The sequence below is a fragment of the Salminus brasiliensis genome, chromosome 15, assembly GCF_030463535.1.
Source record: "Salminus brasiliensis chromosome 15, fSalBra1.hap2, whole genome shotgun sequence".
NCBI classification, from domain to species: Eukaryota; Metazoa; Chordata; class Actinopteri; order Characiformes; family Bryconidae; genus Salminus; species Salminus brasiliensis.
In genome coordinates, this window is record NC_132892.1 from 34,984,928 (window position 1) to 35,012,427 (window position 27,500).

Below are 27,500 nucleotides of genomic sequence, written 5' to 3' on the forward strand. Positions count from 1 at the left end.
CCACATGCCCCATTCTCTCAAGATCACCCTGACGACCCCTATGCTCTCAAGGCCCCACTGACCCACCTTCTCAAAGCTCTTGACCGGTGTGTGTGTGTGTGTGTGTGTGTGTGTGTTTGTGTGTGTGTGTGTTACAGTGTGGAGATAGAGATGACGGCTCCAGTCCTGGTTAAAGTTCCAGAGGAGACTGAGATGTGGGAGCCGGCTCTCTACACCCTGAGCTTCTTACTGCCTTCAGCTTTCCAACACAACTCCCCCAACCCCACCAACGACAAGGTCAGCCATCCCATATCCTACACTACAGGGACAAAAGTATTGGGACACTGCTCATTCTCATTCACTGCTCATTCTGAAATCAAGGGAATTAAAAGAGCTGATCCTGCTTCTGTTGGAGTAACTGTCTCTACTGTCCAGAGAAGAAGACTTTCTACTAGATTCTGGGAGGAGCATAGCTGTGAGGATTTGATTGCATTCAGCAGCATGAGTTTTAGTTAGTGAGGTCAGGATGTTGGATGATGATCACTACCCCACCTCATCATCCCATGCAAAAGTACTGGATGGAGCTCCTCCACCATCTCTCCAGAGAACACAGCTCTCCACTGCTCACAGCTCCTCAATGCTGGGGGGCTTTATACGCCTCTAGCCCACGCCTGGCATTAGGCAGCATGGAGCCAATAGGGTCATGATGTTGATCTGCTCCAGAGAGTCCTATTCTATTGGCAGTACTTCTTCTCTACAGGGACTAGACAAGCTGTGTGTGCATTTACACATCTGTGTTTATTAGAAGGAGTGTCCACAAATATACAGTGTGTATGTGTGTGTGTGTGTGTGTGTGTGTGATGTTGTATTGTTTTGTATTGCAGCTGTATTTCACAGATATGCCAGAGATGGATGTGTACGTTAGGAGTTATGGAGGCTGGATGCTGTCAATCACGTCCCGACTCCACGCCCACCTGCTGACCAAGGAGCTGAACAGAGTTAGCGCTAATTATAACCATACACACCACTACGCTGTGGGTTATGACAGGTATAAACACACACACACACTCACACTCATACACACACTCACACACCTTCAAAAATGCTAAATGGGTAAATGTAAAAAATCTGAAAAACTGCATTACCCACTCTGCCCTGTAGATGGCACTAACACACTCTTCACTATTTTCTTCCCAAGCCCACTGACTGCAGTTCAAGCCCAAGCCCACTCGCTTCAGTCCTGTCTAACAGACACATCAGAACATTATGACCACCCTCCCTCGGCTCGACTGACTTATTCCCCTCTGGCATCAACGGCCAGTGGGGCACCACTGTAATGCATTCATTAGTGTAGTCGCCTCATACGTCACCTTTTAGTTGGATTTTAGATTTGTCAGAATGAACCAAACCTGGACTAAAATTCAACAGTGTATCAGTTCCTTGCTTGGTCTTAATCAGTAATCTATATAATACACTCCAAAATAAAGGGCTAGATCACGATGCTGAATCACTTTCCATTAAAATAATTCACGTATAAACAACAAAGCACCCCTGAATGATGGAAAGTGGTGCTAACGAGTTCACAGTGAACCGTGTATTGGTGCCATCTACTGGGAGGAGTGGGTAATGCACTTATCTTGAGATAATTATCCCGAGAAAATTATTCCCAGGCAGGAAGATGGTAAGATGACGAGGACAGTGAGATGTAGTGCATAACGAAATACAATATACTTGTTCCGTGTGTGTGTGTGTGTGTGTGTGTGTGTGTGTGTAGTCCTCTTAAACTCTTAAACAGGCATAATGAGGTGTGGTACGTGGTGGAGGATGAGCCAGTGTGCAGCAGAGCAACACAGAAACCCACCCAGAACCCGACTACTGCTACTGATGGAACTACTTCTACTTCTGTGGGTATTGATACTGCTGCTACTACTGATACTCCTACTGCTACTAATTCTCCTTCTTCTACCGATACTTCTACTACTCCTGCTGCTGCTACTGCTGCTACTGCTACAGATACTACTGCCACCAGCAATACCACTGCTGCCACTGTCGCCACCCCTACTGCTGCCGCTGATTAACCAGATTAATCAGAGCTCAATGGCAGGTCCAGTCTATAGTCCAGCGCATTGGTTCCGGACCCTGGCTCTGGAGAACCCTCTGCCCTGCACATTTTAGTGTTTACCTTGCTCCCACCATCCCCGATCCAGCGAATCAGCTCAATAACAAGTGTGTTAGAGCTGGAAACCAGTTCGGTGTGCAAGGCAGGGGGTTCTCCAGGACCAGGGTTGGGAACCACTGGTCTAGACAATGTGTCATTTGAACAAGGGTGCCCTAACATTTGAACAAGACTGAACGTGTGAATATATATATATAAATACACTCACACACAGTATCAGTCAAAAGTTTGGACACACCTGGTTGAATGTGTTCTAATCAACCCCTTATACTAGGGTGTCCGTATTTTTTATTTTCAGTAAAGAGGACAAATGGGCCGTAGTTAGGATGTCATACAGGCTATTAAGGCTATTTATACACACACAACTACAACCTAGGCCTACCTGAACCCCAGCCCTCCTCTTCTGAGAGTACTCAGGCGAAGAGAAGAGTACTATGGTCTCCATATTGACTTGTATTTAGTAGAGTCTAAGATTAGAAGATCTTTGAATTTTAGTCTATTTAAACTAACTGAGGTTTTTCTTGGGCTTCTGAGGGTCTGCTAAATGCCTTAAATGTAAATGTAAATGTAGATTTGGCAAATGTGTTAATTAATAAGCACACATTCAACTAGGTGTATCCAAAGTTTTGACTGGTGCTGCATATACACACATGGATATAATTGCCATATAACTGACCTTTGTACACGTAGCTGCTTCCTGCAGTTTTGCCTTTCTCTTTGCGAGCCGCACTGCACTAGCAGGTGTGCTAACTAGCAATATATATATATATATTATTTTTTGGGGCAGAATTGCTTTCCTGATCTATTGGTTTACATATTATTTACAAAAAATGAGCTAAAATAAAGCTGAAGTCAGAGTAATCTGATCGTGTATTATCTGTCAGGCGTATTTCAGCACCGGTTGGCTTACTGTAGACGACCATTAGACGACTGCAGGCTGCACTCATTACTAAAACACTATGATGTGTGTTCTTCTCTGTTCTGTGGAGTTAAACAGACCACAAATAGAATAAAATCAGAAACCACGTCTCACAAATGGCTGCTTTTTCATTGCAGTTTATTGTGTTCACGGTTAGTTGGGGCTAACCGGGCTCAGCTTTCAGAGAAATCTGAGAAACAGTGACATCAGATACTGCTCTAAAGCGATTGGTTGAGATGTTCTTCAGATACAGTGACGTCACTCAGACCAGGAAGAAGCTCACAACCCTGATGATAACTCAGGTTCCTTTTCTGTGAATTAGAAACAAGTATGAGAGCTTCCCAGTGAGATCTACGAGAAAGTGAAAGTAGAATGAGATGCTTGAGATGATCATGTTGTTAAATATTGCCCTTTTGTTTAAGAGCAATTAGTCCAGTGCTGTAAGTTCTGTAATATACCACACACAGAAATATTGGTGTCTGGGACACCAATAATAATAATACAATTATTAGAATTCCATATTGGAAGCAGTTACCTCCAGTAGGAACTGAGAAAAAAGGTGTTTAGAAGAGTCCAGGTGATTTTCTACTGTCTGAAATCAAAGTATTACAATTGTTTGGCACCACAGTTCATTTAGAAAGTGCTTAAAAAACAACAGACCTCATAAATCCATCAGTTCCACCCTGAATTTATAAAACTACCCCAGTTGGGTATTACATTTGTGAAAATCTGGCAACCCATTGGGGTAAAGAAACGGTGAGTGATGAAAACAGGGAAGTTGTTGGGTGCTGTAGCAACCCTGCAGCTTCCAATCCCAGTTTTCACACTGCTCCACTACCAGTTTTCAGCCTGTTCTAGCAGTTTCAATACCTTGGCAATTCTAGTGCTAGAAGCTATAGTTAGATTGCAGAGGCTAAATACTGACTTTCTGCACATGCATGCTGTACATATATGATGAACATACACTCAGTATTAGAACGTACCTTGTACATCGCTACTTTCAGATGCACCTACAGATACATTAGCAGCGGCACCTGTTGAAGACAGCATAGATCATGTTTTTCACAAGTTAACGTAATCACATTCTCACACATCCTGTCGCCATCAGTAGTACCCCTACTATATGTAACCAGATTAATCAGAGCTCAATGGCAGGTCCAGTCTATAGTCTAGCACATTGGTTCCAGACCCTGGCTCTGGAGAGCTCCCTGCCCTGCCTCTTACCCTGCTCCAAACAACCCGATCCAGCGAATCTAATAAGTGTGTTAGAGCTGGAAACCAGCTCAGTGTGCAGGGCAGGGGGTTCTCCAGGACCAGGGTTGGGAACCACTGGTCTAGACAATGGCAACCTTTGGTCTTTGGTTCTGTTTTGGACTGGAGTTGGAACCATGGAGGCCATAGATTGGCCCAGGGCTACAATTGGATCATGACCCAGACACTGATGACATCTTACCCTCTTCTGAGACACTTGATTCCGAACGGGCCTCAGCAACAAGGGATTTCACTGTTGATGGTGCTGAAGATGAGCTCTGTGTCCACGATGATGAACGGTAACTCATGCCAGGGAACTTGCTGAGGTCTCCAGCAAACTCCAGCAGGTTTTTGTAGGTGGCAATCTCTCTCTCCAGCTGTACTTTGGTGCTCAGGAGCAGCTGGTAATCTCGGGCTTGTTGCAGAGCGCTTTCCCGCACTGAGGCAAGCTCACCCTCCAGACCACCAGCCAGCCGACTCAGAGAGAGCAGCTGTACCTGCTTCTGCCCTTGAACGTCCAGCAGGCGCTGCTCCTGCTGGCTCTTCTACAGAGAGACACAGACCACAAGGATGGGTTAGATTAGGGACTGAGGAATGTGTTGGGTGGGGCTCAGGGAAGTTTGGAATCAGATGGGACTCAAGAGGGACTTGACTGGAACTCTGGAGTTGAATGGGTCTTGAGAAAGACTTGTCGGGATAGGTTAGAATTAGGGGGCACAGGGTGGATCAAGTGGGGCTTCAATGGGATTCAGAAGCAGATTGGGTGAGACCTGAGTGGGACTCAGATTGTGGTGGAATCAGCTGATGAACTGATGAACCAGTGGCACCAGTACTGAAGAATAGATCAAATGGGGCAATGGTACTGGTCAAGTTGCACCAGTATCAGGTTGGGTTAGGTGGGATGGAGGAATGGGTAAAATAGGACTATGGTATTGGTAAAGTTGCACCGATTTTGAGATGAGCTAGGTGGGACTGAGGAATGGGTCAATTGCACCAATACTAAGTTGGGTTAGGTGGGACAGAGGAATAGGTCATATGGGGCAATGGTATTGGTCAAGTTGCACCAATAACAAGAAGGTTTAGGTGGGATGAAGAAATGGGCCAATTGGGAATATACTATTGATCAAGTGGCACCAATACCTGGTTGAGTTAGGTGTGACAGAGGAATGGGTGGGTGAGAGTTGCACCGATACCAAGTAGGTTTAGAGATGAGCTAGGTGGGACTGAGGGTGGGTCAACTTGGATTATGGCATTGGGCAATTGCACCAATGCTAAATTGGGTTAGGTAGGGTGGAGAAATGAGTGAAATGGAATATGGTACTGGTCAAGTTGCACCACTATCAGGTTGGGTTAGGTGGGATAGAGAAATGGATAAAATGAACTACTGATCAAGTGGCATCAATACCAGGTTGGGTTAGGTGGGACTGAGGAATGGGTGGATGTGGGTGGAGTGTAGGTGAGTCTAGTGTAGGTCAGATGTGTATCAGGTTCAGATAAGGTGTGGTGTGTTACCTGGAGCAGCAGTGCATCCAGCTGAGTCTGCAGGGTGAGGATCTGATCTCGGCTCGTGACGATCTCAGTGTTCCCGGTCATGGTAACCTCAGTAACGTGTGTAGTCTCTACTTGCGTCGTTTCCAGCTAACAATGACAACCTGTATAAGTGTGTGCTGATGCTGCATTCATACAGTAACTATACAAGACATAGATATTAGTCTAGCAGTCCAGCATGCAGAAAGTTCTAAAGGTACTGAGCTAAGTGATCCTCTCTGGTTAGACTTGACTCATGTAGACTAGCGTACCAGGTGCGTAGCAAGTAACTATTTGGTGTACTGGGACTGTTTCTGTCTGTGTACCTTTTTAGTGTACCAGTTCTCTATTTCTCTGTGGTTTTTCTCCACAATGGTTTCATACTCAGCACGGAGGTCAGTCAGTCGGCGAGAGAGATCCATAGAGTCAGCTGGCTGAACATCTACGGTCAGAGTTCCTGCCACTTGCCCACGAAGAGACAGCACCTCCTGCAGTCGAAAGGTAGAAGATCAGAGGTCAGGAATGGCCCAGGTGGCTCTTACAGTGTTGTCTGCCTCTGTTTCTATCTACCTCACCTTCTGGTGGGTGCTGTGGATCATGTCACGGTCTTTCAGCAGTATCTGATATTCCTGTGTCAGAGCAGCACTGGCCAGGTCGTATTCTCTGTTGAGGGCCTTCAGGGCAGCAATATCCCCCTCTACCGTCTGCCTCGCTGCGAGTTCATTCTCAAACCTGCACCAACAAACACATTTCAGAAAAGTATTGGTTTTCCACACCTTCTCATCAGATTGACCCTCATTATTTTGTTTTAACCATCAAGATAAATTTAGTGATTTAATAAAATGCATAGATGTTTCACCAGATTTCCTGTAAAACTTGAGATGTCCCCAGTACTACATCGAACTGGGGTTGCCACCTCAGCCCTGCAAAATTCCTGGACACTCATTTACTTGGAATTGTTTTTGGAGATTGAAGAAAAGTAACCTAAACTCAGTCAAAGGCTACGACCAAGAGCAGTGCTTTAGGGTTTCAACCTTCACCAGCATCACAAGAGCTATCAAGGAGTTCCAGTGCTGACAGCTGGGCTCATCAGCGCCGTGCCATAAATTTATGAGGACTGTTACCTCACTATCCCGCCCCTGAGAACCACCCTCACTGTGCTGTTCCCAGATTGGTGGTTCTCAAAGCCTTTCAGATGATTGGTTGATCCCAAGTTGATCCCAAGTCCCAACACATAGAAATAGAGCAAACTCTGGACCATCTACTGAGTCACTACTTCTCTGCACAAGTTTCTATCACTACAACACACTTCATGCAAAGCCATAAACCTACTTGATTCTGTAGTCATCAGCTGCCAATTTGGCATTATCAATGAACAGAGCCAGGCGTGAGCAGTCCTTCAGAAGTCCTATGAACTGTGGATTACAAATTAGAGAGGTTACAGCCTTACGGTTTTGATATTGGATATTTTCCAGTTTCTCAGAAAGTAGATAAAGAGCATTTGCACCCACCTGGTCTCGAAGAGGCTGTAGTTGGGCCTGATAAGCCTTCATGTCATACGTGACCTGCACCGTGTTGGCCTTGAAGCCTCGCAGCTTCTCCTCCAGTTCATGGTTAGCAGTCTCCAGCCTCTTCACCTTGTCCAGGTAGGTGGCCAGCCGATCATTCAGGGTCTGAAGCTCCAGTTTCTCATTAGTGGTGAACGGGTGAACGCCACCATCTGCAAAGGAACTTCCTCCAGTCCAGAAAGCAGCACCACCACCACCACCACCACCAGCAGCCCATCCAAACCTGCCACTGCCACCACCACCACCACCACCAGCAGCCAAGCCCAGCCCAATCCTTCCACCACTAACTGCCAAGCTTGACCCAAACCTGGCACTACCAGCACCTAAACCTCCTACTCCTACACTTGAACCAGAACCTAATCCAATCCCAACTTGGCTTCGGAGACCACCGCCCACCCCTGCGCCCAAAGAGTACCCATAGCTGGACCTAACACTCCCTCCTCCACCCCAAAGTGACCCAGAGCCAATTGAGCTAATGTTGGAATAGCTCTTCTGAGGAAACAGAGAACGGGAGGACGCCACAGATGATTCGACTAAAGACATCGCCCTGTCCGAGAGAGCAAGACCAGGTGAGATGCTTTCTGGTGCTGCTGGAGTGAAGAAGGCTGTTGAATGTGCCTGTTTTATACCCTGCTCACCACATTTGCATGAACCTTGAGGGCAACACAGCGTTGGTACAAGCGCATAAGATTCCCACAGCCCTCAGTTCTTCTCTCTCTTTCTTCTTCAGCACTTTTCCTTTTTTATGGACATGATTAATTATTTTGTCCTGCTTGTAATGTTATTTATTTCGTCCTGCTTACTTCAAAAAATATTACAAAAAGTCAGAAATAAAAAAGAGATAAAGGAATGGTTACAGGCAAGGCCTGAAGGACACTTACAGGCATTTGGCTCATTGTACTTTCAATGCCTGGGAAATCTTCAAATGCAAAATATGTAATTACAAGTATGCAAAAACCATAGTAGAATTTAACAATGACAGATACAATCTCTGAGAAAGCTAATCTTACTTTGCAGTTTAAGTTCTTGAGCAAAGAACCTACAAAAAAAACAACCTAGACTAGACTAGCAGAGTGGTCACCAGCTAATCCAGCAGATGTTGTGTTGGATGCTGGTATGCTGGTCATCAGCAGGACAACCTCCCTAGTGAATAACATAGGCTCAAGGACGTTAAGCTATCATTCTACAGTGCCCTACAGTGTCAATACACTAATGATCAGTGCACTGAAAGAACTGGATGCTAAATTGGAACAAATGCTTTTCTGCATATTAAACTTTAATTGTACAAAAATAAGCCTGAAGCATACTTTTAAGTGCTTAAATTGAACTGTTTTAAGTATACCTAGAAAGAGGTTGTATGGTTGTATGTTTGTATGTATTTATATCCATATTTCACATTCACTTAAAGTATCAAATATGTTTAATATGAATTACAACTGCCCTAAATATTATTAAATTTTTACAAATGTACTAAAAATAAACATTAAATATATTTACATTATAAGTAAATGTGCATTACATTACAAATATACTTCTACTTTAAAATAACTGGGGGTTCTGGGGGTACTTTGTTGTGCATTACAAATATATTTGAGTATACTATACTAAATATTTTAGTTTGATACAAATATACATACATCATTTTATTATGTAATTATGTAATACTGTTACTGACACTTTACTTTAATAACAATATATGCACATATTTATTTAGTATTGTATCTGTTTGCTTTATTTTGCCTTATTCTTTATAACAGTACTGCCTTTCATCTCTGGTTGGTTTCAAATGCATACTTTTCACATTTATTCTATTTATTGTTATTATTGTAATCATTGTATTGTATTACTGTGCTGTACTGTGCAATTGCCCCCAGCTGCTAGATTTTTTTTTTAGGATCAATAAAGTATTTATCTGTCTATCTATCTATCTATCTATCTGTTTGCTGTCTATCTGTCTGTCTTATCTATTAGACTTTTCAAATGTGCTTTAAATGAATTACTGTAGTAGTTCTTTTCAATACACTTTTTCAAAAATGGACAAACGTTTATTTGAAAATAAGTATTTAAAACATATATTAAGACAACTTCTATTTTTTTTCTTGCAAACATTTGATGAAAGCCTTCTATTTATGTATTTTGAACATACATTCTAAAAACATACATTTGCTAGTATTTTTTTTTATAAATCTCAGTATGTTGTAAATACAATTAAGTTCTTTTTTTTTACATCAGGGCTGGTTTGCTGTTCACCAACAAAACTTCCAAAACACCAACATTTACCTGTCATCTCAAGCTGGTTGACCAGCCAAAGCCATCGTAGATCAACACAGAATTCATGCACACACAAAAAACTCAAATATCATTAATATTCAAATTCACCTGCACATTTTACTAAACTTTACATATGTACTTTAGATTATGTGAGAAAAGGTCTGTACACCCTTTGGAGGGGGGTGTCTTATTTTTGCACAAGTGGCTCCTAAGATCTCTATATATATATATATATATATATATATATATATATATATATATATATATATATATATATATATATATATACTGTATATCTTTTATTAAGGCTGTGGTTCTATGTAGGACCATCACAACTCAAAAAACAACTGGGATGCTTAGATGCCTTCTTTGCATTGGTGGAGGACCTTTGATAGATGGTTCTACAGTGTTACAATAATAGTAATACATTTATTTAGATTGCACTTTTTTATGAGTGCTTCACAACAGGATAATAAAAAACTATAAAAACAATAAAACAGCAGAACATAAACAAATGCAAAATGTCAAATATAACTCACAATAAATTGAATAAAATTATAATAGTAGTGATATAATTATATTTTAAAATATCAAATAAAAAACAAGAAAACAAAATAGATAAGACAGTAGATGGATATTAATAAGAAGTTTGTTTTTAAAGCTGGTAATGGTGGACGCCTTGAGAATATCTATCAGTAAAGTGTTTCACAGGGAAAGAAACTTTTTTAGTACTATATAAACTCATTTTTGATGAAGTCTGCTTTCTCCACAGTTACAATTTCAGTCATTAACATATTCTGATCTCCTGATTCTCTTTTCTGGGTTTCTGAATTTAAAAATACATAAACATACTGTATGAATGTACTATAAGGAATGTGGTAAAATATGTATTTTCAATAATAATGTACTCAGTAAGATAGTAGCAGCTGTGTACACAGCCGTACTCATTTCTCATTAGTGATCTAGATGGGTCACACTTATATATTTATACAGTGTCTCTAATGACTGCATAGTTACACACACATATATAACTACTGGCGGTGTATTTAGCATACTCTCTGTTATACGTGTGTAATAAGATGTTGGGAAACTATATTTATATGAACTGATTCTTTTCTTGTTACAGTTACTGAGATAAACTTGCCTAATCACATGATAATTACACAACCTGTACTACTGTAATCCGTCTGAAGCTGGGAATAAACCACCAGGAGTTACTATATAGCTATTAGAGACACTTCCGATTAATTGGGATCAAAAAAAATAGAAACTTAGTAAATTTAGCAAAAACACAACATGCAAATTAAGATAAGATAAGATAATATAAGATAATCCTTTATTAGTCCCACTGTGGGGAAATGGGGAAATTCTCAGTGTCATGGCAACAAGGGAATAGCAAGACACTCAGATGCAAAAACATAGATACATTAGCAATAAATACACAATATAAATATTAGAAGTAATTTAAAAAAACTACAAAAAAACAAACATTTCCTTATTTATTTACTTATTTATTTATTTATGTATTTATTACATTGAAAACAGGGCAGGTCAACTCAGAAGAATACAGCATTATTAATTACTATTTTGTTACTTTTTAAGACTTAAGAGCACCAGCTATCTCAAAACAAAGCGTTGAAGTATGTTTAATTTTTATTATTTTAAGATTACGTAACATTTTACATTTTTTTTTACATAGAAATTCCTTCCAAAATGCTCAACAGTACAAATGTTTGGACACACCGCATACACAGCTCCTAGAAGGGGTCTTAGGAATACCTCATAATAAAGAGAGAACTAACCAGAAACAAGGAATTTACTCATTACTCATTTATTTAGAAACAACCTATCACATCACAGAAAAATCTCCATTTTTGTTTTTGTTTTTTTCACTTATCTCCATTATGTGAATCTGGCAGTTGTTCTTTTTATTCTATATCAAAGTTTCAGAATGAATGGACCAATAGAAATGCTCTAAAATGACCTGAATAAAATCTTTTTACATTTTTTCCCCCACATTTCCCGCCTGGTTTTTGTGTGACAGCAATGATATGCAGGCATATGTCTATTGTTTAAGACATATACTCATATACCTACTGTTACTTAGTTATTTATGTGTTTAAGTCACTTCACTATTAGTAAATGTGACCTCTTGAGGCCTCATATGGGGACACTACATTTCTGCTTCTCTGCACCATGATGTCTCATTTTTTAAACTTTGACCTTGGGCCTCATATGAGGACATTGTTTTTTGCAAAAATGACTTTCTGTACAAAGACTAAGATCAGTTTTTATACTTGTTAGGTCCTACTAATCCCAAATTAAAGAGATATTAAAAATGCACACCAAGCAAAAGTCTGGGTCTTGGGACGATACTATGAGAGTATTCCCCAATACATCTCAGAAAAGTACAAATAAGCACATTCTAAAAATGGTATGGCTTCCAAATGGTTTGCTCATTTTTTATAATGTAAAAGTTCTATTTAAATTATACTTTCTCAGTCCTTATTTTCTAATGAAAAAACAAACATCTAAAAATATCTAAAAATATAACCCCCCTGCTACAAATACCATCTATAAATAAAATGAATGAATAAATCAAAAAATCCTTGCTAATTTTTATTTGTGACTATGCTTGAAGAAATGTACTGTCAATTATAACTACATATTTCATCCGTAGCTAATTCTGCATATCACAATATAATAACACACTGTCGGTTGTTGTTGATCAGAGAGGGTTTATTGTTTACTGAGTTAATGGTTGGTCTGGTCCAACCAGATTCACCGTAGAATGAAGCTTTTAGAAAGACAAACTAACAGTCACTTCATCTTCTGCAATAAAGCGACAGGTTCTTCACTCTCAAGAACATCATGAAGGTCAGGAGGATTCTCACTTGGACGTCATCATGGCCTCCCCTCCAGCTCTGGCTGTGAGAAAAAGAGAGAAAAAAATGGAGTAAGATGGAGCTGTTGTAAGAAAAAGTATTAGAAGGTTAAATTAAATTAAATTAGCTTTACTGGTGTAGGAATGCAATTTGCAGTACACTGAAGAAAAACCCTGATTTACATTGTATTCGTACCTGTAGTGGAGGAAGGTTACTCGAGAAAGGCCTCGAAAGGTGATGAAATGCTGGGTTTGGCCTTAACAGCGTCCACTCCTTCCACTTCTACTCCACCTGTTAATGACACATACTTTGGTTTGTAGAACATCAAAACATCCAGACTTTTTTCTGTCCTGCACCGAAGTGGTGGAGCGAACTTTCAGAACAGGTGTCCGAACAGCAGAGTCCTACGCTCGCTGTCTTCAAACCCAGACTGAAGACCCTCAAGAGTACTCAGGCGAAGAGAAGAGTACTATGGTCTCCATATTGACTTGTGTTTAGTAGAGTCTAAGATAAAAGGATCTCTGAGTTCTTAGTCTATTTAAAGTTCTTAGTCTATATAGCTGAGGTTTTTCTTGAATAAACAGTGAAGCACTTCTGTAAGTCGATCTGGAGAAGAGCGTCTGCTAAACACCATGAATGTAAATGTAATCCTCAAATTGATCATACCTTCTTCAGTGACACCTGCCGGTGGTGCCTGGTCTGGTGAGCCTTCAGTAACCACTGCAGCTGCACCTGCTGACCAACCAAAGACATGCAAGTCATGGTAACGTCAGAAATACTTTCAAAAAGCACCAGTAAGGTCCACTCAGAGGAACCAAGCCTAAAAAGAAACTCAAGGAAGAAACACTGAGAGGAACTAAGCTTTAAAAGAATGAACGTCCTAAAGAGCATCAGGAAGGAGGACTGACCACCATTATGGCACTCACTGGTCTGACCACCATTCTCAAATTGATCATACCTTCTTTGGCAGTGTCTGCTGGTGTTGCCTGGGGGTCTGCTGAACCTTCAGTAACCACTGCAGCTGCACCTGCTGACCAACGAAAAACAAAGTCATGGTCACTCCAGTAACTCATGTGGTCTGAATCCATTACAACCTCATCAATGGCTGAAGATCATGTAATCAGCAAATTCTGATTACATACCACTGACAACTGGAGGAGCTATAGGAGCCACGGACACTTCGGCACGCCGTAACCACTCTGATGGTAGACTGAGACCAGCAATGTTGCTGAGGTCTCCAGCACCCTCCAGCAGGGTTTTGTAGGTGGCAATCTCTCTCTCCAGCTGTAATTTGGTGCTCAGCAGCAGCTGGTACTCTTGGGCTTGTTGCAGAGCTCTCTCTCGCAATGAGGCGAGCTCACCCTCCAGACCACCGGCCAGCCGACTCAGAGAGAGCAGCTGAATTTGCTTCTGCCCCTGAACGTCCACCAGTCGCTGCTCCTGGTAGTTCTTCTGCAGAGAGACAGGTGAGGCTCACATCATACACTTATAGCTCTGAGTATAGCAGTTAAATGCATCAGAACCTTGTCCAAACTTGTACGCTAGACTCTTGTACACTAGAAGTTGAACAGACTTGTTGATTAGTCGACTCATGGATTTAATAACTGCTACTGCAAATGCAAGAATCTTCTCCAAACCATCCCACCATACAACCTCTTTATAAGCAGAGAGGGAGAAGGTGGGAGAAAGGGGAAGAGCCAAATAAACAAATGTAAGTGTGGTTGGTCAGGTGGATGCAGGAGTTGGCCAGGTGAACTCAGGAGTTGGTCAGGTGGATACAGGAGTTGGCCAGGTGGACTCAGGAGTTGGTCAGGTGGATGCAGGGTAGGGTGCAGGATGTTGTATAGACTAGGCAACTAGTCGACTACTGTATCTTCTAGTCGGGGTCAGGTGGGGCTCAAGTGGGATTCAGGAGTGGGTCAGATGGACTCGGGACTTAGTGTGGTAGCATTTGAGAATGATTCAGATGTGGGTCAGGTCAAACTTGCATAGGTGAAACCCAGGTGTTTGTCAGATGAAATCAGGTGCCCTGGTCAGACTCAGGAAGGACCCAGGTTCTGGGCAGGTGGGAATCAAGTGAGAGTCAGGTGGGACTCAGGTAAAGAGCAGGTGTTAGTGAGCCATGGGATGAGTTCAGATAAGGTGTGGTGTGATACCTTAAGCAGCAGTGCGTCCAGTTCAGTCTGCAGATTTAGGATCTGCCCTTGGCTTGCAGAAATCTCGGTGCTCCCAGTCACAGTAACTTCAGTAACGTGTTCAGTACCTGTGACGTTCAGTGCCATCTGCCAAGAGAAACATATGCACGATTTAACCAGATGTGACAAGTAAGAGCAAGCATGTGAGGTCGATGCCTCATTCCTGAACCAGTAAGCATTTGGTTTGCACCCCTTTGTTGCACCAGATCTGTGAGTACCTTTTTAGTGTACCAGCTCTCCATCTCCCTGTGGTTCCTCTCCACAACAGTTTCATACTCAGAACGAAGGTCAGCCAGTTTGTGAGAGAGATCCACAGCATCAGTCTGCTTAATGTCCACCGTCAGGGTTCCTGCCACCTGCCCACGAAGATTCAACACCTCCTGCAACAGGGGTAGAAGATCAGACGGAAGAAGATACATAATAGTGCTTGAAAACATCACGTTTTATGTGTTTCTTTGAGGACATTAATGGGTGCTGTGTTGGGTTTCCAGAGCTTAAAGTGGAACATAATTTGAGCCTTGAATCTTCATGGTTCTAGACAGCTCTTTACTTGCCCCAGCTGACAGAAGACTACTGCATCGAGGTAGACCTACTCTTGTTACCTTCTCTCCCTTTATCTGCCAGCCCATCTTCCCTCTCCTTTTGTCCCTCACTATCTCACCTCCAGGTGGGTGGTTTCCAGCGCATCGCGATCTTTCAGCAGCATTTGATATTCCTGCGCCAGAGCAATATTCGTCAGGTCGTATTCTTTCCTCAGGGCCTTCAGGGCAGCAACGTCGCTCTCCACCACCTTCCTCACGGCAAGCTCATTCTCATACCTGCACACACCCAAACACACATTCAGGAAAAAGAGATATGGCCCTTATAACCCCTCTGTGTGGTCTTAACATTCTGTATACTAAGGGTCTAAGGGTCAGAAATGGCACCAAGACAATATTTGTACTCTGGTGGTACGACCGTTCGGCTCATTCTAGGAAGAGTCAGTTAGGAGGTCAAATTTGATGTTAAACATGGTGGCGGGTCATTTTTGAGCCATTAGACAACACAGAGGTTAAAGAAGGGCTGTCTAAACCTATCCAGCACAAATGAATTGTTGTTTGGTATAGTCAGGTGTGCTTCTGCAGGCTTTAAAGGCCCACCAGCCCTTTGTGGTGTTTTGCTACATTTGGACTAAAGTACCTACTCAAATCCTCTACTCCACCATGAACAGCAATACACTACTGCAGTTTCTGGAAACCCTATGTAACCTTTGGAGTTTGTGACAAGGTTGATCAGTGATAAAACAGTATGGACTTTAAAGTACTTAGTTAATCAAACCATTAAAAAGCGAACCTACTTGATTCTGAAATTATCAGCAGCCAGTTTGGTATTATCAATTGTTAGAGTCAGGCGTGAGCAGTCCTTCAGAAGATCTGTGAGCTGTGGGGAAAAAGCGAAGAAGATGACGGCCATAATTTTGAGTTAATTTATAGCATACAGGTTCTCAGAATTGTATCTTTATGATTTAGGTTTAACCATCACTGGACAACTTCTGGACGACTTCTTCCAGAATCTCAAAGATCTACATTTGGGATCCCTAATCCACACAAAGAGCATTTGCACCCACCTGGTTCCGAAGAGGCTGTAGTTGGGCCTGATAAGCCTTCATGTCATACGTGACCTGCACCTTGTTGGCCTTGAAGCCTCGCAGCTTCTCCTCCAGTTCATGGTTAGCAGTCTCCAGTCTCTTCACCTTGTCCAGATAGGTGGCCAGCCGATCATTCAGGGTCTGAAGCTCCAGTTTCTCATTAGTGGTGAACGGGTGAAGGCCACCATGTGCAATGGAACTTCCTCCAGTCCAGAAAGCAGCACCACCACCACCACCACCACCACCACCGCCACCTCCAGAAGACCATCCAAAACCAAACCTACTACCAGCAACACCACCACCACCACCACCACCACCAGCAGCCAAGCCCAATCCAAGCCTGCCACCACCAGCACCTAAACCTGAACCTAATCCTGAACCTAACCCAAGCCCAACATGACTTTTGATGCCTCCGCCCATACCCAACCCCAAAGAGTACCCATAGCTAGACCTACCGCCACCTCCTCCAGCCCAAAATGACCCAGACCCAACTGACCCAACTTTGGAATAGCTCAGGCGTCCACCAAAGTCAGACAAGGAGCGTGAGGAAGACATGGCTCTGGCTGAAAGAGCAAGAGCAAGTGAGCCAAGTCTCTGAGACAATGTTTGTCGTGCAAGGTGGAGCTTTAGAGATGGGTGTAGAAAGAGACGATGGAGCAGGTATGTTTTATAGCTCGGCGGCACATTTACTGATACCAATTGGCACAGTCACCTTCTGCCCAAGGGATACCTGCATGGCACATTGGAAGAACACCAGACTCCCACACCTCTGCTATTCTTCCTTCTCTCTGTCTTTGCATATGAAATTAAAGTGATTTACTTGCTTCAAAGATCAATTAAACCCCTTAAAGTTAAGCTCATTATTCAAATTCATTCATCTTTCATCATTTTAAGGCTTTACCAATGACTAATGATATAAATTCTTCTACAGTACTGTGAAACGACTGTGGTTCTTCTGTATTGATGAGTGTGATCTTTACAGAGCATGCTTCAAAGCCATGCCTTTGTCTCAGCCAGAAGCCTTGATGATCCACAATCCTTTGTGTGTGGGAACCTTGAAATTCAAAATCTGTGGGCATGCATATGCAAAATCTGAATGTTCCACAGGCATAATTCAAAAATTAATAATGCAGCATATCTGCTGTTGCTGCTCGCATAGTCATATGCAAACGTTTGGCCCCTGGCCAAATCTCACGCAAGTCTTCATTATCTAAGTCTAACTACAGAACCTCTGCAGATCAACATCATGAAGCTATTGGCTCCATGCTGCCTAATGCCATTGAGGAGCTGTGGGGCAGTGGAAGAGCTGTGTTCTCTGGAATGATGGTGGTGGAGCTCCATCCAGTACTTTTAGGATGAGGTGGGAAGTTGGGGATGATGAGGTGGGGTGGTGATCAAATTCTCACAGCAATGTTCCACCAGAATCTAGTAGTAAGTCTTCTTCTCTGGACAGTAGAGACAGTTACTCCAACAGAAACAGGAGAGACTCTTTTAATCCCATTGATTTCAGAAGAAACAGTGAATGAGCAGGTGTCCCAATACTTTTGTCAATATAGTGTAGACAGACAGACAGACAGACAGACAAACAGACAGATAGATAGATAGACAGATAGACAGATAGATAGATAGATAGACAGATAGACAGACAGACAGACAAACAGACAGATAGATAGATAGACAGATAGACAGACAGATAGATAGTTAGATAGATAGATAGATAGATAGATAGATAGATGTATATACATATTTGAGTTTTGAATGAATTTGAACATTTGAATATAGAGGGAGATGTAAAGACACAGTAAATATATATTATACAAAGATGCAAGCCCTGATACACTATTATTAGTAATTATGCTTTTAAATATGCAGAAATGTGTCTCATGCATCAAAAGACACACCTCTGCACATTCTGAAGCATAATTACTGTTAATTTTCTTAATTTACATAAAAAAAAATCTAATTCTGTGTACAAACATAACAATAATTTTTTTTTTTGTTTACAATTTTGCAAATAAAATGCAGAACAATATCCTGTTTAAATTTCCTGTAGAGGAGTTGTTCACGGATCTATGTAGATAAATTAAAAGAGCATGTAGTTTCACCAGGGATGCTCACTGGGATGCAGGGGGTGGATACAGGCTTGGTTTTCATTGTTTTTTATGAATCAGTATCAGTAAATCACATTTAACCTTTTACTTTCTTGTGCAGGTGGATTTTCTTCCAGCTGTTTGTCGAGGAAATTCAAGCAAGTCTGTTCACTCAGAGGCCAGACTCCCATATAAAACTAAACTACCGGTTCAAAAACCATTTCATAATTCACTGCTGAACCTCATGAGTAGTTTGTAGCGTTCAGCTCAATCATGCACAAACAAATGATTTGACAGTAACATTCGTCTGTGGCATAACAGGAAGCTGATTGGCTCATTTTGTTGAGCAATGGTAAGAAAGGTAGAAAATAATCCCTTCTTCTTCTTCTTCTTCTTCACTGTTTCTGGCAGCAGAATGTTCACTATAGTAACAGAAAAATCGATTTATTTTACAATTGTTTCTTGAAATAATGTTCTGGATTTTTTCAAATTCATTTAAAATTCACATATTCATTTATATTAAGAATATTTCAAACATTTGACCCTCAAATAATTAATTATTTATCAACATACTGATTTATTTCTAAATTATGACTTCTTTTCTTGAGTTATTTTTGCCAAAATCTTAATATTGACTCCCAAAGTATTGTCAAGTCTCTCAGCGTAAAGACTTATTTTCATAAAAGTTTAACTTAGTATTTTAAAATATTTACTTATTTTCTAAAATAAAATTTAACTCAATCTAAAAACAATGGTTACTTTCATTTTCATATTGCCTTTTTTAAATGTCTACATTTAAAAGTACAAAAATGTCTGAAAAAAGGTCTGTTTTTATTCATTCAAAGTTTCATTTTTTCAGTTTCAAATAATGGATTATTTTATCAGTATATTGATGTTATTTCCAAATTATTCTTACTTCTTTTGACTTATTTACCAACACACTGATTATTTTCATATTATGACTTCTTGTCGAGTTATTTTTGCCATCTTAATTTTGAATCCCAAAGTATTGTGAAGTCGCTGTGAAGCGACTTTTAAAGTTTCATTTAGTATTTTAAAATATTTACTCTTAATAAGAAGAGAAATTCTCTTATACTCCCCAAATATTGTAAAGTCTCTCAGAAAAATGTAAAAGTTTAAATTAGTATTTTTTAAATATTTACTTATTTTCTAAAAACATTGGTTACTTTCCAAATTGTATCCATAAACCTGAAACCATGGTGAGCGATAGGTGAACTCCTGTGTTCCTATATTTCAACCAGTGGCCAATTTCCTCATGTATAACATCTCTGGCTTTAATGTAAGTAAACTAGGTGTCTTTCCACCCAGTAACACCAGTAACACCCACCAGTAACACCAGTAACACCTCAGTAATAGAGAAAGACAGGGCTGTGTTGTGGAAAATGGTTTTATTGACCCTTAATTAACATTAGCCAGACTGAAGAAATACTCAGTAACCTACGTTCTCGGATTTCTTTAGCAGTCATGTCGAAGTACAAACACACACACCTGCCCACCCATACACACCCACCCACACACCCACCCACCCACACACACACACACACCCACCCACACACACACACACACACACACTCATACACACAGAGTTAAGAGGACAGAGAGAGAGTGAGAGAGAGTCCAGTAGATGCAGTAGATCACACACTTCGTTTCTCTGGGACGACTAAACAGACCACCGACGTCAGACTGTACGATGAGTGCTAGCACGGCTAGCGCCGGCTGGAACGCAGCAGGACGTGAAACCTGGAAGTTAGCATAATCATGCTCATGCTAAGTGCTAACCTGGATGTGTGGAAATGCTAATGTGTGCTAGTCAACAGGGCCTGCTAACATCCATTCACTGTTAGCAATGTTAGCATGTAAAATGTACATCAACACACAGTAGCGTACGCCTCGCACCACCGCGCACCTCTGCTAAGCCCTCAGAGTTCTGGTGGAGGGAAGATGGAGTGCTGACGTAGCGGGGCGAGAGGAGACGCTCAGGTATCGGACCTTTCACGCCGTCCACATCACATTTACAGTGCACAGCATCTCCAGAAAGATCAGATCTCCACCTCTCAGACATTTCTGTCTGAATCTGGGAGATGGAAATGTGTGATGATTCAGAAATCTTTCACTTTTTTTGTACGGAAGCAAAATCTCGTAGATTTTGAGTAGAGTAGAAAATATTCCCCTTCTTCTTCTTCACTGTTTCTGGCAGCAGTATGTTCACTATAATAAAAGAAATATTGATTTATTTTACTAATTTGTCTTGAAATAACATTTTGGATTTTTTAAAAATGTATTTAAAATTCATAAATCCATTTCTACCATAGCAGATTCAAATAATTAATTATTCATCAACATACTGATTTATTTTTTCAAAATTATGACTTCTTGTCTTGAGATATTTTTGCCAAAATCGTAATTTTAACTCCCAAAGTATTGTGAAGTCTCTCAGCGTAAAGAACATTTTCATAAACGTTTCACTTAGTATTTTTAAATATGTACTTATTTTCTAATGTTTTTTTAACTCAATCTAAAAAACAATGGTTACTTTTGTAAAATGTTCAAAATGTCTACATTTAAAAATAACAAAAAAGTCAAAACTGTTAAAACACTGCTGCCAAAAACAGAAAATAACAGAGAGAAGAAAAATATTTGTGTTTTTAGGAGGGTTTTCATAGTTTAGTATCTCAAAGTAATGATTTCGAATATTGTGCCCAAACATTTGTAATTTTCATATTTTAATATACATATTTATATATACATATTTTTTTTTTAAATTTTGAGTCAATATCTCAAAATATTTTATTAAATGATTAAAAACTTGAAATATGGACTAATTTCCTCAAAATATTTACTTATTTCCCAATAATCACTTTTCTCATATTATTTTAAAATAATAGCTTTGTATCTCAGAATATGCCTAATTTCCATTTTTTTAATGTGACAGTAAAAATAATACAAATTCTAAATTCAAAAACAGCCAATAGCAGAGGAGGAAATTTCTCTTTATGTCTTTTTCCATAGTTTTGTGGTCGGACAGAAACTGCAGGAGTGAAATCAGAGCTTTCAGAGATTCCTGAACCGGGAAATGAAGAAGGTGAAATCAGTGAAATGAACAAACATGTCCAGCTTCCTCAAAGTCTACAGTCAGTCCAAACGATTCCCAGTCTGGGCTCAAAATATGCTCACACACACTTACACACACTGACATACAGCTTAACTTCTGAAGTTTCGCATAAGCATACAAACAGAATAAATTACATAGACTCAAACCGCTGCTATGAAGCTTTTCCAACAGTGTTCTGTTTCAAGCGTTCCACGTTCTAGCTCTAGAACCCTCGTAGACGCTGCAGTTTCTCAAAAACACTAAAGACTAAACTTGCCGGTTTGATGTTAGAATGTATAAAAGTTCACAGGAGGATAAAGGAAAGGTCTGGGACTCCAGTGCGTCGAAGAGTTTAGACTCTTGTCTTCTCCAGTTTAACCAGGAGCTAGAAAAGTGCAATAAAAAAAAAAAAGTATACAGACGCTTCCAACAAACATCATCAAGCATTTCAGAGCAGGAGAGCTGACCTCAGATCAGTTAAAAGTGACTAAAACCAGTAGGAACGCCCAAGCAACCTGACTCCAGATCAGTTCGCCTGAAACGAAAACCATCCGACCAATCGCTCAGATGTTCAACAGCCTTTACCCAATCAGCAGCTGGTTGGAAATGCATCTAACCAATCAGAAAACAGATCTACAAGCAATCAACAGCTGGATTTAAGGCCAGAGGTGAGTGTGTCAGGAGAACCAGCACTGAAAAGGTGAACAGGTAGAACTTCTGGAGTTAGTGAGCCAAGATCTGTGGTGGAGAAATCAGCCATAACAATAAAACCACCTGCCTGATATTGTGTAGGTTCTTCTAGTGCCATCAAAACAAATTGGGGGTTTGAAGGTGTCCCGTGGGATCTTGACAGGTTCAGACGTTCAGCAGCAGGTTGTGAGGTGGGACCTCCACTAGCATCATTGAGCCTTGGGTGCTCATGACCCAAGGTTGTCCTTCCTTGGAGCACTTTCGGTAGGCACCAGTAAGACCTGCCTGCTGATGTTCTGGAGATGTTCTGACCCAGTCATCGTCTAGAACATCACAGTTTGGTTCTTGTCAAAGAGTCTCAGATTCGAACCCTTGCCCATTTTTCCTGCTTCATCACCTTCATCACCTTCAAGCTCCACCCCCTGGACAGATGGAGCCACTGGAAGCAGATCATTGTTTATTCGCTTCAGCTGGTGGTGGTTTTAATGTTATGGCTGATTGGTGTATAAGCAGGAGTTGGACTCTCGTGAACATAGTATCATTGCATCCAGCTCCCCCTGCTGGATGTTTGCAGAACATACGCCATCATGCAGCTCAATTTGGGTTTCTTATAGACAGTATAAACAGCAGTTAGGGTTTAAGGAGATCTATTGAAATCAGCCTTTCTTAGATTATCATGCTTCGACCTGGTTTGAACCGGAAAACATTCACATGAATTAATTGTTTGGATATAAATAAACTGACATCAAAGGAACTAATCGATCAGAATATCAGTGTGTTTACTGTAGTTTTATTATTATAAAAAAAATCTGAATTAGTGATTTCCAATTATCCTACTGTATGTTGTGTTTGATAACATGTACACATATCAACACTGGTAGGGTCAAAGGGTCAACCACATAGCCAAGGTTAAACACTGCGGTGTGTTAGCATGGGGCTAACATATTAGCTTGAAGCTAGGGGTTCGACTGGGACACTATGCAGTGCTGAACGCTCTAACAAAGCTCTGAAAACCTGCTGAATCCAGAGGTGGCCCTACCAGTAGCCCAGAATCCTGCTAACTGGTTCCCATTACCGTCATCAGTGAGTATCCCAGTGACCTAGCCGTGGCACAGTCTGTTAAGGAGCGTGAGTGTCCATTCATAGAGACACTGGCTCATTTGTTTGGGTGTGGCTGCTTTCTGGGGGCGTGGTCTCTTCTATTTGGGCGTGGCTGCTTTTTTTGGCGTGCCCTGTTTCTTGGTCTGCCACAACAGGGCGGGGATAGTGAAGGCATCCACACTCATGCTCACGGTGCGAGACGGCAGAGCGCTGAACTGCTTCCTGTCCGAGCTGTACTTGTAAATGGCCTCCACGGCGGAACAGGAAATGGCTCGTGGGCCGACGCCGCAGAGTCGCTGCAGCTCGTCTGATTGGCCGTCCAAGGTGTAGACGGCGCGGAACTGACAGTTGGAGTCGCGGAGGAGGATCAGGAAGTGGTTGGCCGAGCTTTTTTCCATCTCCTAGGCAACGAGAACGAGGGGTTGGGTGTAGAAATTAGAAATACTTAACACTGTAATTCAGTACTGTGACATTCAGTACTTCCATACTTTACGGGTTTGTAGGGGTGTTTATGGGTGTGTGTAAAGGTGTTTATGGGTGTGTGTAAAGGTATTTATGGGTGTGTGTAGGGGTGTTTTTTTTGGATGTGTGTAGGGGTGTTTATGGATGTGTGTAGGGGTGTTTATGGGTGTGTGTAGGGGTGTTTTTTTTGGATGTGTGTAGGGGTGTTTATGGATGTGTGTAGGGGTGTTTATGGGTGTGTGTAAAGGTGTTTATGGGTGTGTGTAGGGGTGTTTTTTTTGGATGTGTGTAGGGGTGTTTATGGATGTGTGTAGGGGTGTTTATGGGTGTGTGTAAAGGTGTTTATGGGTGTGTGTAGGGGTGTTTTTTTGGATGTGTGTAGGGGTGTTTATGGATGTGTGTAGGAGTGTTTATGGGTGTGTGTAGAGGTGTTTATGGAAGTGTGTAGCTGTGTTTATGGGTGTGTGTAGGGGTGTTTATGGGTGCGTGTAGGGGTGTTTATGGGTGTGTGTATGGGTGTTTATGGGTGTGTGTAGAGGTGTTTATGGAAGTGTGTAGGGGTGTTTATGGGTGTGTGTAGGGGTGTTTATGGATGTGTGTAGGGGTGTTTATGGGTGTGTGTAGGGGTGTTTATGGGTGTGTGTAAAGGTGTTTATGAATGTGTGTAGGGGTGTTTATGGATGTGTGTAGGGGTGTTTATAGGTGCGTGTAGGGGTGTTTATGGATGTGTGTAGGGGTGTTTACGGAAGTGTGTAGCTGTGTTTATGGGTGTGTGTAGGGGTGTTTATGGATGTGTGTAGGGGTGTTTATGGGTGCGTGTAGGGGTGTTTATAAATGTGTGTAGGGGTGTTTATGGGTTTGTAGGGGTGTTTATGGATGTGTGTAGGGGTGTTTATGTGTGTGTAGGGGTGTTTATGGGTGTGTGTAGGGGTGTTTATGGGTGTGTGTAGGGGTGTTTATGGATGTGTGTAGGGGTTTTTATGAATGTGTGTAGGGGTGTTTATGGATGTGTGTAGGGGTGTTTATGAATGTGTGTAGGGGTGTTTATGGGTGTGTGTAGGGGTGTTTATGGATGTGTGTAGGGGTGTTTATGAATGTGTGTAAGGGTGTTTATGGGTGTGTGTAGGGGTGTTTATGAATGTGTGTAAGGGTGTTTATGGGTGTGTGTAGGGGTGTTTATGGGTTTGTAGGGGTGTTTATGGGTGTGTGTACCTCAATGATCTTGTTCTTCTGGCCCTCGTTGACTTTCCCGGCGAGGCAGCAGCGAGAGAGGGCGTTGTGGATGATAAATTTGTTGGATTTGAAACTCGGCTCTTTGAACAGTTTAGGCCCTGAGTAGAACGTAGAGAAGAGGGTTTACTGAAATGCAGACCAATAAAGAGCTGAGCTGAATACGAAGAAACACACATCATACACTGCATATCATCACTTTCACTTTCAATGGAAGTCAATGTAAATGACTTTATTTCAGGAGCATTTCTATTGGTCCATTCGTCAGGAAACTCTGCCAGATTCACATTATACGAGAATATATGATATTATATATTATATATAACTGATTTTGACAGGACACAATAACATATGTCTGATCTGACTCAGCTTCTATCCAATAACTACTCAGATCTTCAGCCCAGAAAATAATCAGTACCTACTGAACTTCTAAAATCCGATCACCAACTGGACTTCACCCTGTTTCCGTAGTAACCTGAGTGACCATCACTTAACGTCATCTGCTCAGGTGGTCCTCACTGATGCCTCTGCATTTACTTGATTCATAGATGTTTCTTCTGTCAGTTTCAGAAACTCACCTGGGACACCGTAGCAACAGCACAGCAACCGCTTAGCAACACCGTAGCAACCACCTGGGACACCATAGCAACCTCTAGCAACACTGTAGCAACCACCTTGGACACCATAACAACCTCTAGCAACAGCATAGGAACCGCTTAGCAACACCATAGCAACCACATGGGACACCATAACAACCTCTAGTAACAGCGTAGCAACCACTTAGCAACACCATAGCAACCACCTGGGACACCACAGCAACCTCTAGCAACACCGTAACAACCACCTTGGACACCATAACAACCTCTAGTAACAGCGTAGCAACCACTTAGCAACACCATAGCAACCACCTGGGACACCACAGCAACCTCTAGCAACACCGTAACAACCACCTTGGACACCATAGCAACCTCTACCAACAGTGTAGCAACCACCTTGGACACCATAGCAACCTCTAGCAACACTATAGCAACCACCTGGGACACCATAGCAACCTTTAGCAGCACCGTAGCAACCACCTGGGACACCATAGCAACTGCAATGCAACCACATAGCAACCATCTATGATACCATAGCAACCACTTTCTGGTATAAAGTCTTGTTACAGTAAGAATATGATTAATATGACCAGCATGACCATTCTGTTCCCCAGGACGTCCAGTCTGGTGTTGGTCCATCACTAAAGAGCCCATCTTTAAATACACTGTCCAAAAGTTTGTGGACACCCCTTCAAATGAACACATTCAGCTACTTAAATTGCACCCATTTCTGACACAGATGTGCAAATGCACACACACAGCTTGTCTAGTCCCTGTAGAGAAGAAGTACTGCCAATAGAATAGGACCATCTGGAGCAGATCAACACCATGACCCTATTGGCTCCATGTTGCCTAATGCCAGGCGTGGGCTAGAGGGGTATAAAGCCCCCCAGCATTGAGGAGCTGTGGAGCAGTGGAAGAACTGTGTTCTCTGGAATGATGGTGGAGGAGCTCCATCCGATGATGTGGGGAATTGAGCAGTTGGGCAGTTGATGAGGTGGGGTGGTGATCATCATCCCAACATCCTGACTTCCCTAAATCACTAGCTCGTATGGCTGAATGCAATCAAATCCTCACAGCAATGCTTCTTCTCTGGACAGTAGAGGCAGTTACTCCAACAAAAGCAGGATCAGCTCTCTACAGCCCCTCGATTTCAGAAGAAACAGTGAGTAGTGAGCAGGTGTCCCAATACTTTTGTCTTCAGTTTGAAGCAGGTGAGCCCTTACCGGTGTACTCTGGGATTGATGCCGGAGAGGAAGCATTGGAGCCGTTCTCCCAGTCCTTATCTCCATTCTGATTGGACGGACGGCCTGGCGACATCAGCTTGGATGGTGAACCGGAGGTGCTGAGGAAGGAGAGGAGAAATGAGAGCGATTGGCTGGTTCTCAGAAACGCTGAATTTTTATTGTTTTTTCACAAACTACTGCACTAGACGTCCAACGTTCCTCAGGTAGCGGAGCACTGCACCACCTACCGTTCTCTGTTACCATAGCAACACACCACACCAACCTGCCACTGATATACTACATATAGTGATGGACAGACTACTGGCTCCTGATCAAATGTACGGGCTGTGAACCACTGCTAGTAAAGCTGTGGAGCTGTGGCAGTTAGAGGCGATGAGGAGCTGTCACAGGGGGGAGTGAACCAGGAATGAATGGAGGAATGGAGGAAAGGTGCGGTACCTGTTGGGTTTGTCAGTAAGCAGCGGCCCGTTAGTGGGAGTGCTGTTAGCCTGTTCAGCTACAGAGCAGAGGACGAGAGGAGAGCATTCAGTTACACCTCAATGGAAGCACCAGTAGATGTTTCTCTGGGGTTAGA

At 41.9% G+C, this 27,500-nt stretch overlaps 4 protein-coding genes across 7 annotated transcripts in view; 1 reads left to right on the forward strand and 3 right to left on the reverse strand.

The window, feature by feature from the left end:
* The window catches only part of soul5l (heme-binding protein soul5, like), a 5,926-nt gene extending 2,894 nt beyond the window's left edge, over positions 1–3,032 (forward strand). The window contains 3 exon segments of the mRNA XM_072657172.1: positions 145–276; positions 864–1,027; positions 1,754–3,032. Coding sequence (XP_072513273.1) covers positions 145–276; positions 864–1,027; positions 1,754–2,057 — 600 coding nt within the window. The 3' untranslated portion in view covers positions 2,058–3,032.
* A 1,466-nt stretch (positions 3,033–4,498) lies between these two features.
* LOC140535605 (keratin, type I cytoskeletal 19) lies at positions 4,499–7,963 on the reverse strand. The gene is made up of 6 exons (XM_072657001.1): positions 7,364–7,963; positions 7,185–7,267; positions 6,428–6,584; positions 6,179–6,340; positions 5,838–5,963; positions 4,499–4,870 (listed from the first exon to the last, which is right to left on the reverse strand). Exons 1-6 carry the CDS (start codon positions 7,961–7,963, stop codon positions 4,499–4,501), a joined length of 1,500 nt encoding a protein of 499 aa, XP_072513102.1.
* A 4,342-nt stretch (positions 7,964–12,305) lies between these two features.
* LOC140535679 (keratin, type I cytoskeletal 19-like) lies at positions 12,306–17,424 on the reverse strand. Its single transcript, XM_072657116.1, has 10 exons — positions 16,378–17,424; positions 16,108–16,190; positions 15,433–15,589; positions 14,990–15,151; positions 14,733–14,858; positions 13,719–14,028; positions 13,535–13,606; positions 13,243–13,311; positions 12,772–12,867; positions 12,306–12,619 (listed from the first exon to the last, which is right to left on the reverse strand). Exons 1-9 carry the CDS (start codon positions 16,951–16,953, stop codon positions 12,788–12,790), a joined length of 1,635 nt encoding a protein of 544 aa, XP_072513217.1. The 5' UTR covers positions 16,954–17,424; the 3' UTR covers positions 12,306–12,619; positions 12,772–12,787.
* Positions 17,425–20,046: 2,622 nt separating this feature from the next.
* The window catches only part of LOC140535665 (calmodulin-regulated spectrin-associated protein 3), a 36,663-nt gene continuing 29,209 nt past the window's right edge, over positions 20,047–27,500 (reverse strand). For 3 of the 4 annotated variants that reach the window (XM_072657091.1, XM_072657090.1, XM_072657089.1), the window contains 4 exons: positions 27,365–27,422; positions 26,906–27,024; positions 25,066–25,184; positions 20,047–23,792 (listed from right to left, as the gene is read on the reverse strand). In XM_072657091.1, the coding sequence (XP_072513192.1) occupies positions 23,490–23,792; positions 25,066–25,184; positions 26,906–27,024; positions 27,365–27,422 (599 nt within the window). In that variant the 3' untranslated portion in view covers positions 20,047–23,489. Of the gene's footprint in view, positions 23,793–25,065; positions 25,185–26,905; positions 27,025–27,364; positions 27,423–27,500 lie in introns of those variants that run through there. The other variant, XM_072657092.1, reaches the window with a different exon arrangement.

Coding starts and splice junctions, on each gene's coding strand:
- LOC140535679 (XM_072657116.1), bottom strand. CDS start 16,953: ATGTCTTCCTCACGCTCCTTGTCTGACTTTGGTGGACGCCTGAGCTAT. Junction 15,152..15,432: donor TGGAAACCACCCACCTGGAG/GTGAGATAGTGA, acceptor CCCCTGTTGCAG/GAGGTGTTGAATCTTCGTGG. Junction 13,607..13,718: donor AGCTCCTCCAGTTGTCAGTG/GTATGTAATCAG, acceptor TTCGTTGGTCAG/CAGGTGCAGCTGCAGTGGTT.
- LOC140535605 (XM_072657001.1), bottom strand. CDS start 7,963: ATGTCTTTAGTCGAATCATCTGTGGCGTCCTCCCGTTCTCTGTTTCCT. Junction 5,964..6,178: donor AGAACTGGTACACTAAAAAG/GTACACAGACAG, acceptor TGTCATTGTTAG/CTGGAAACGACGCAAGTAGA. Junction 4,871..5,837: donor TGGATGCACTGCTGCTCCAG/GTAACACACCAC, acceptor GTCTCTCTGTAG/AAGAGCCAGCAGGAGCAGCG.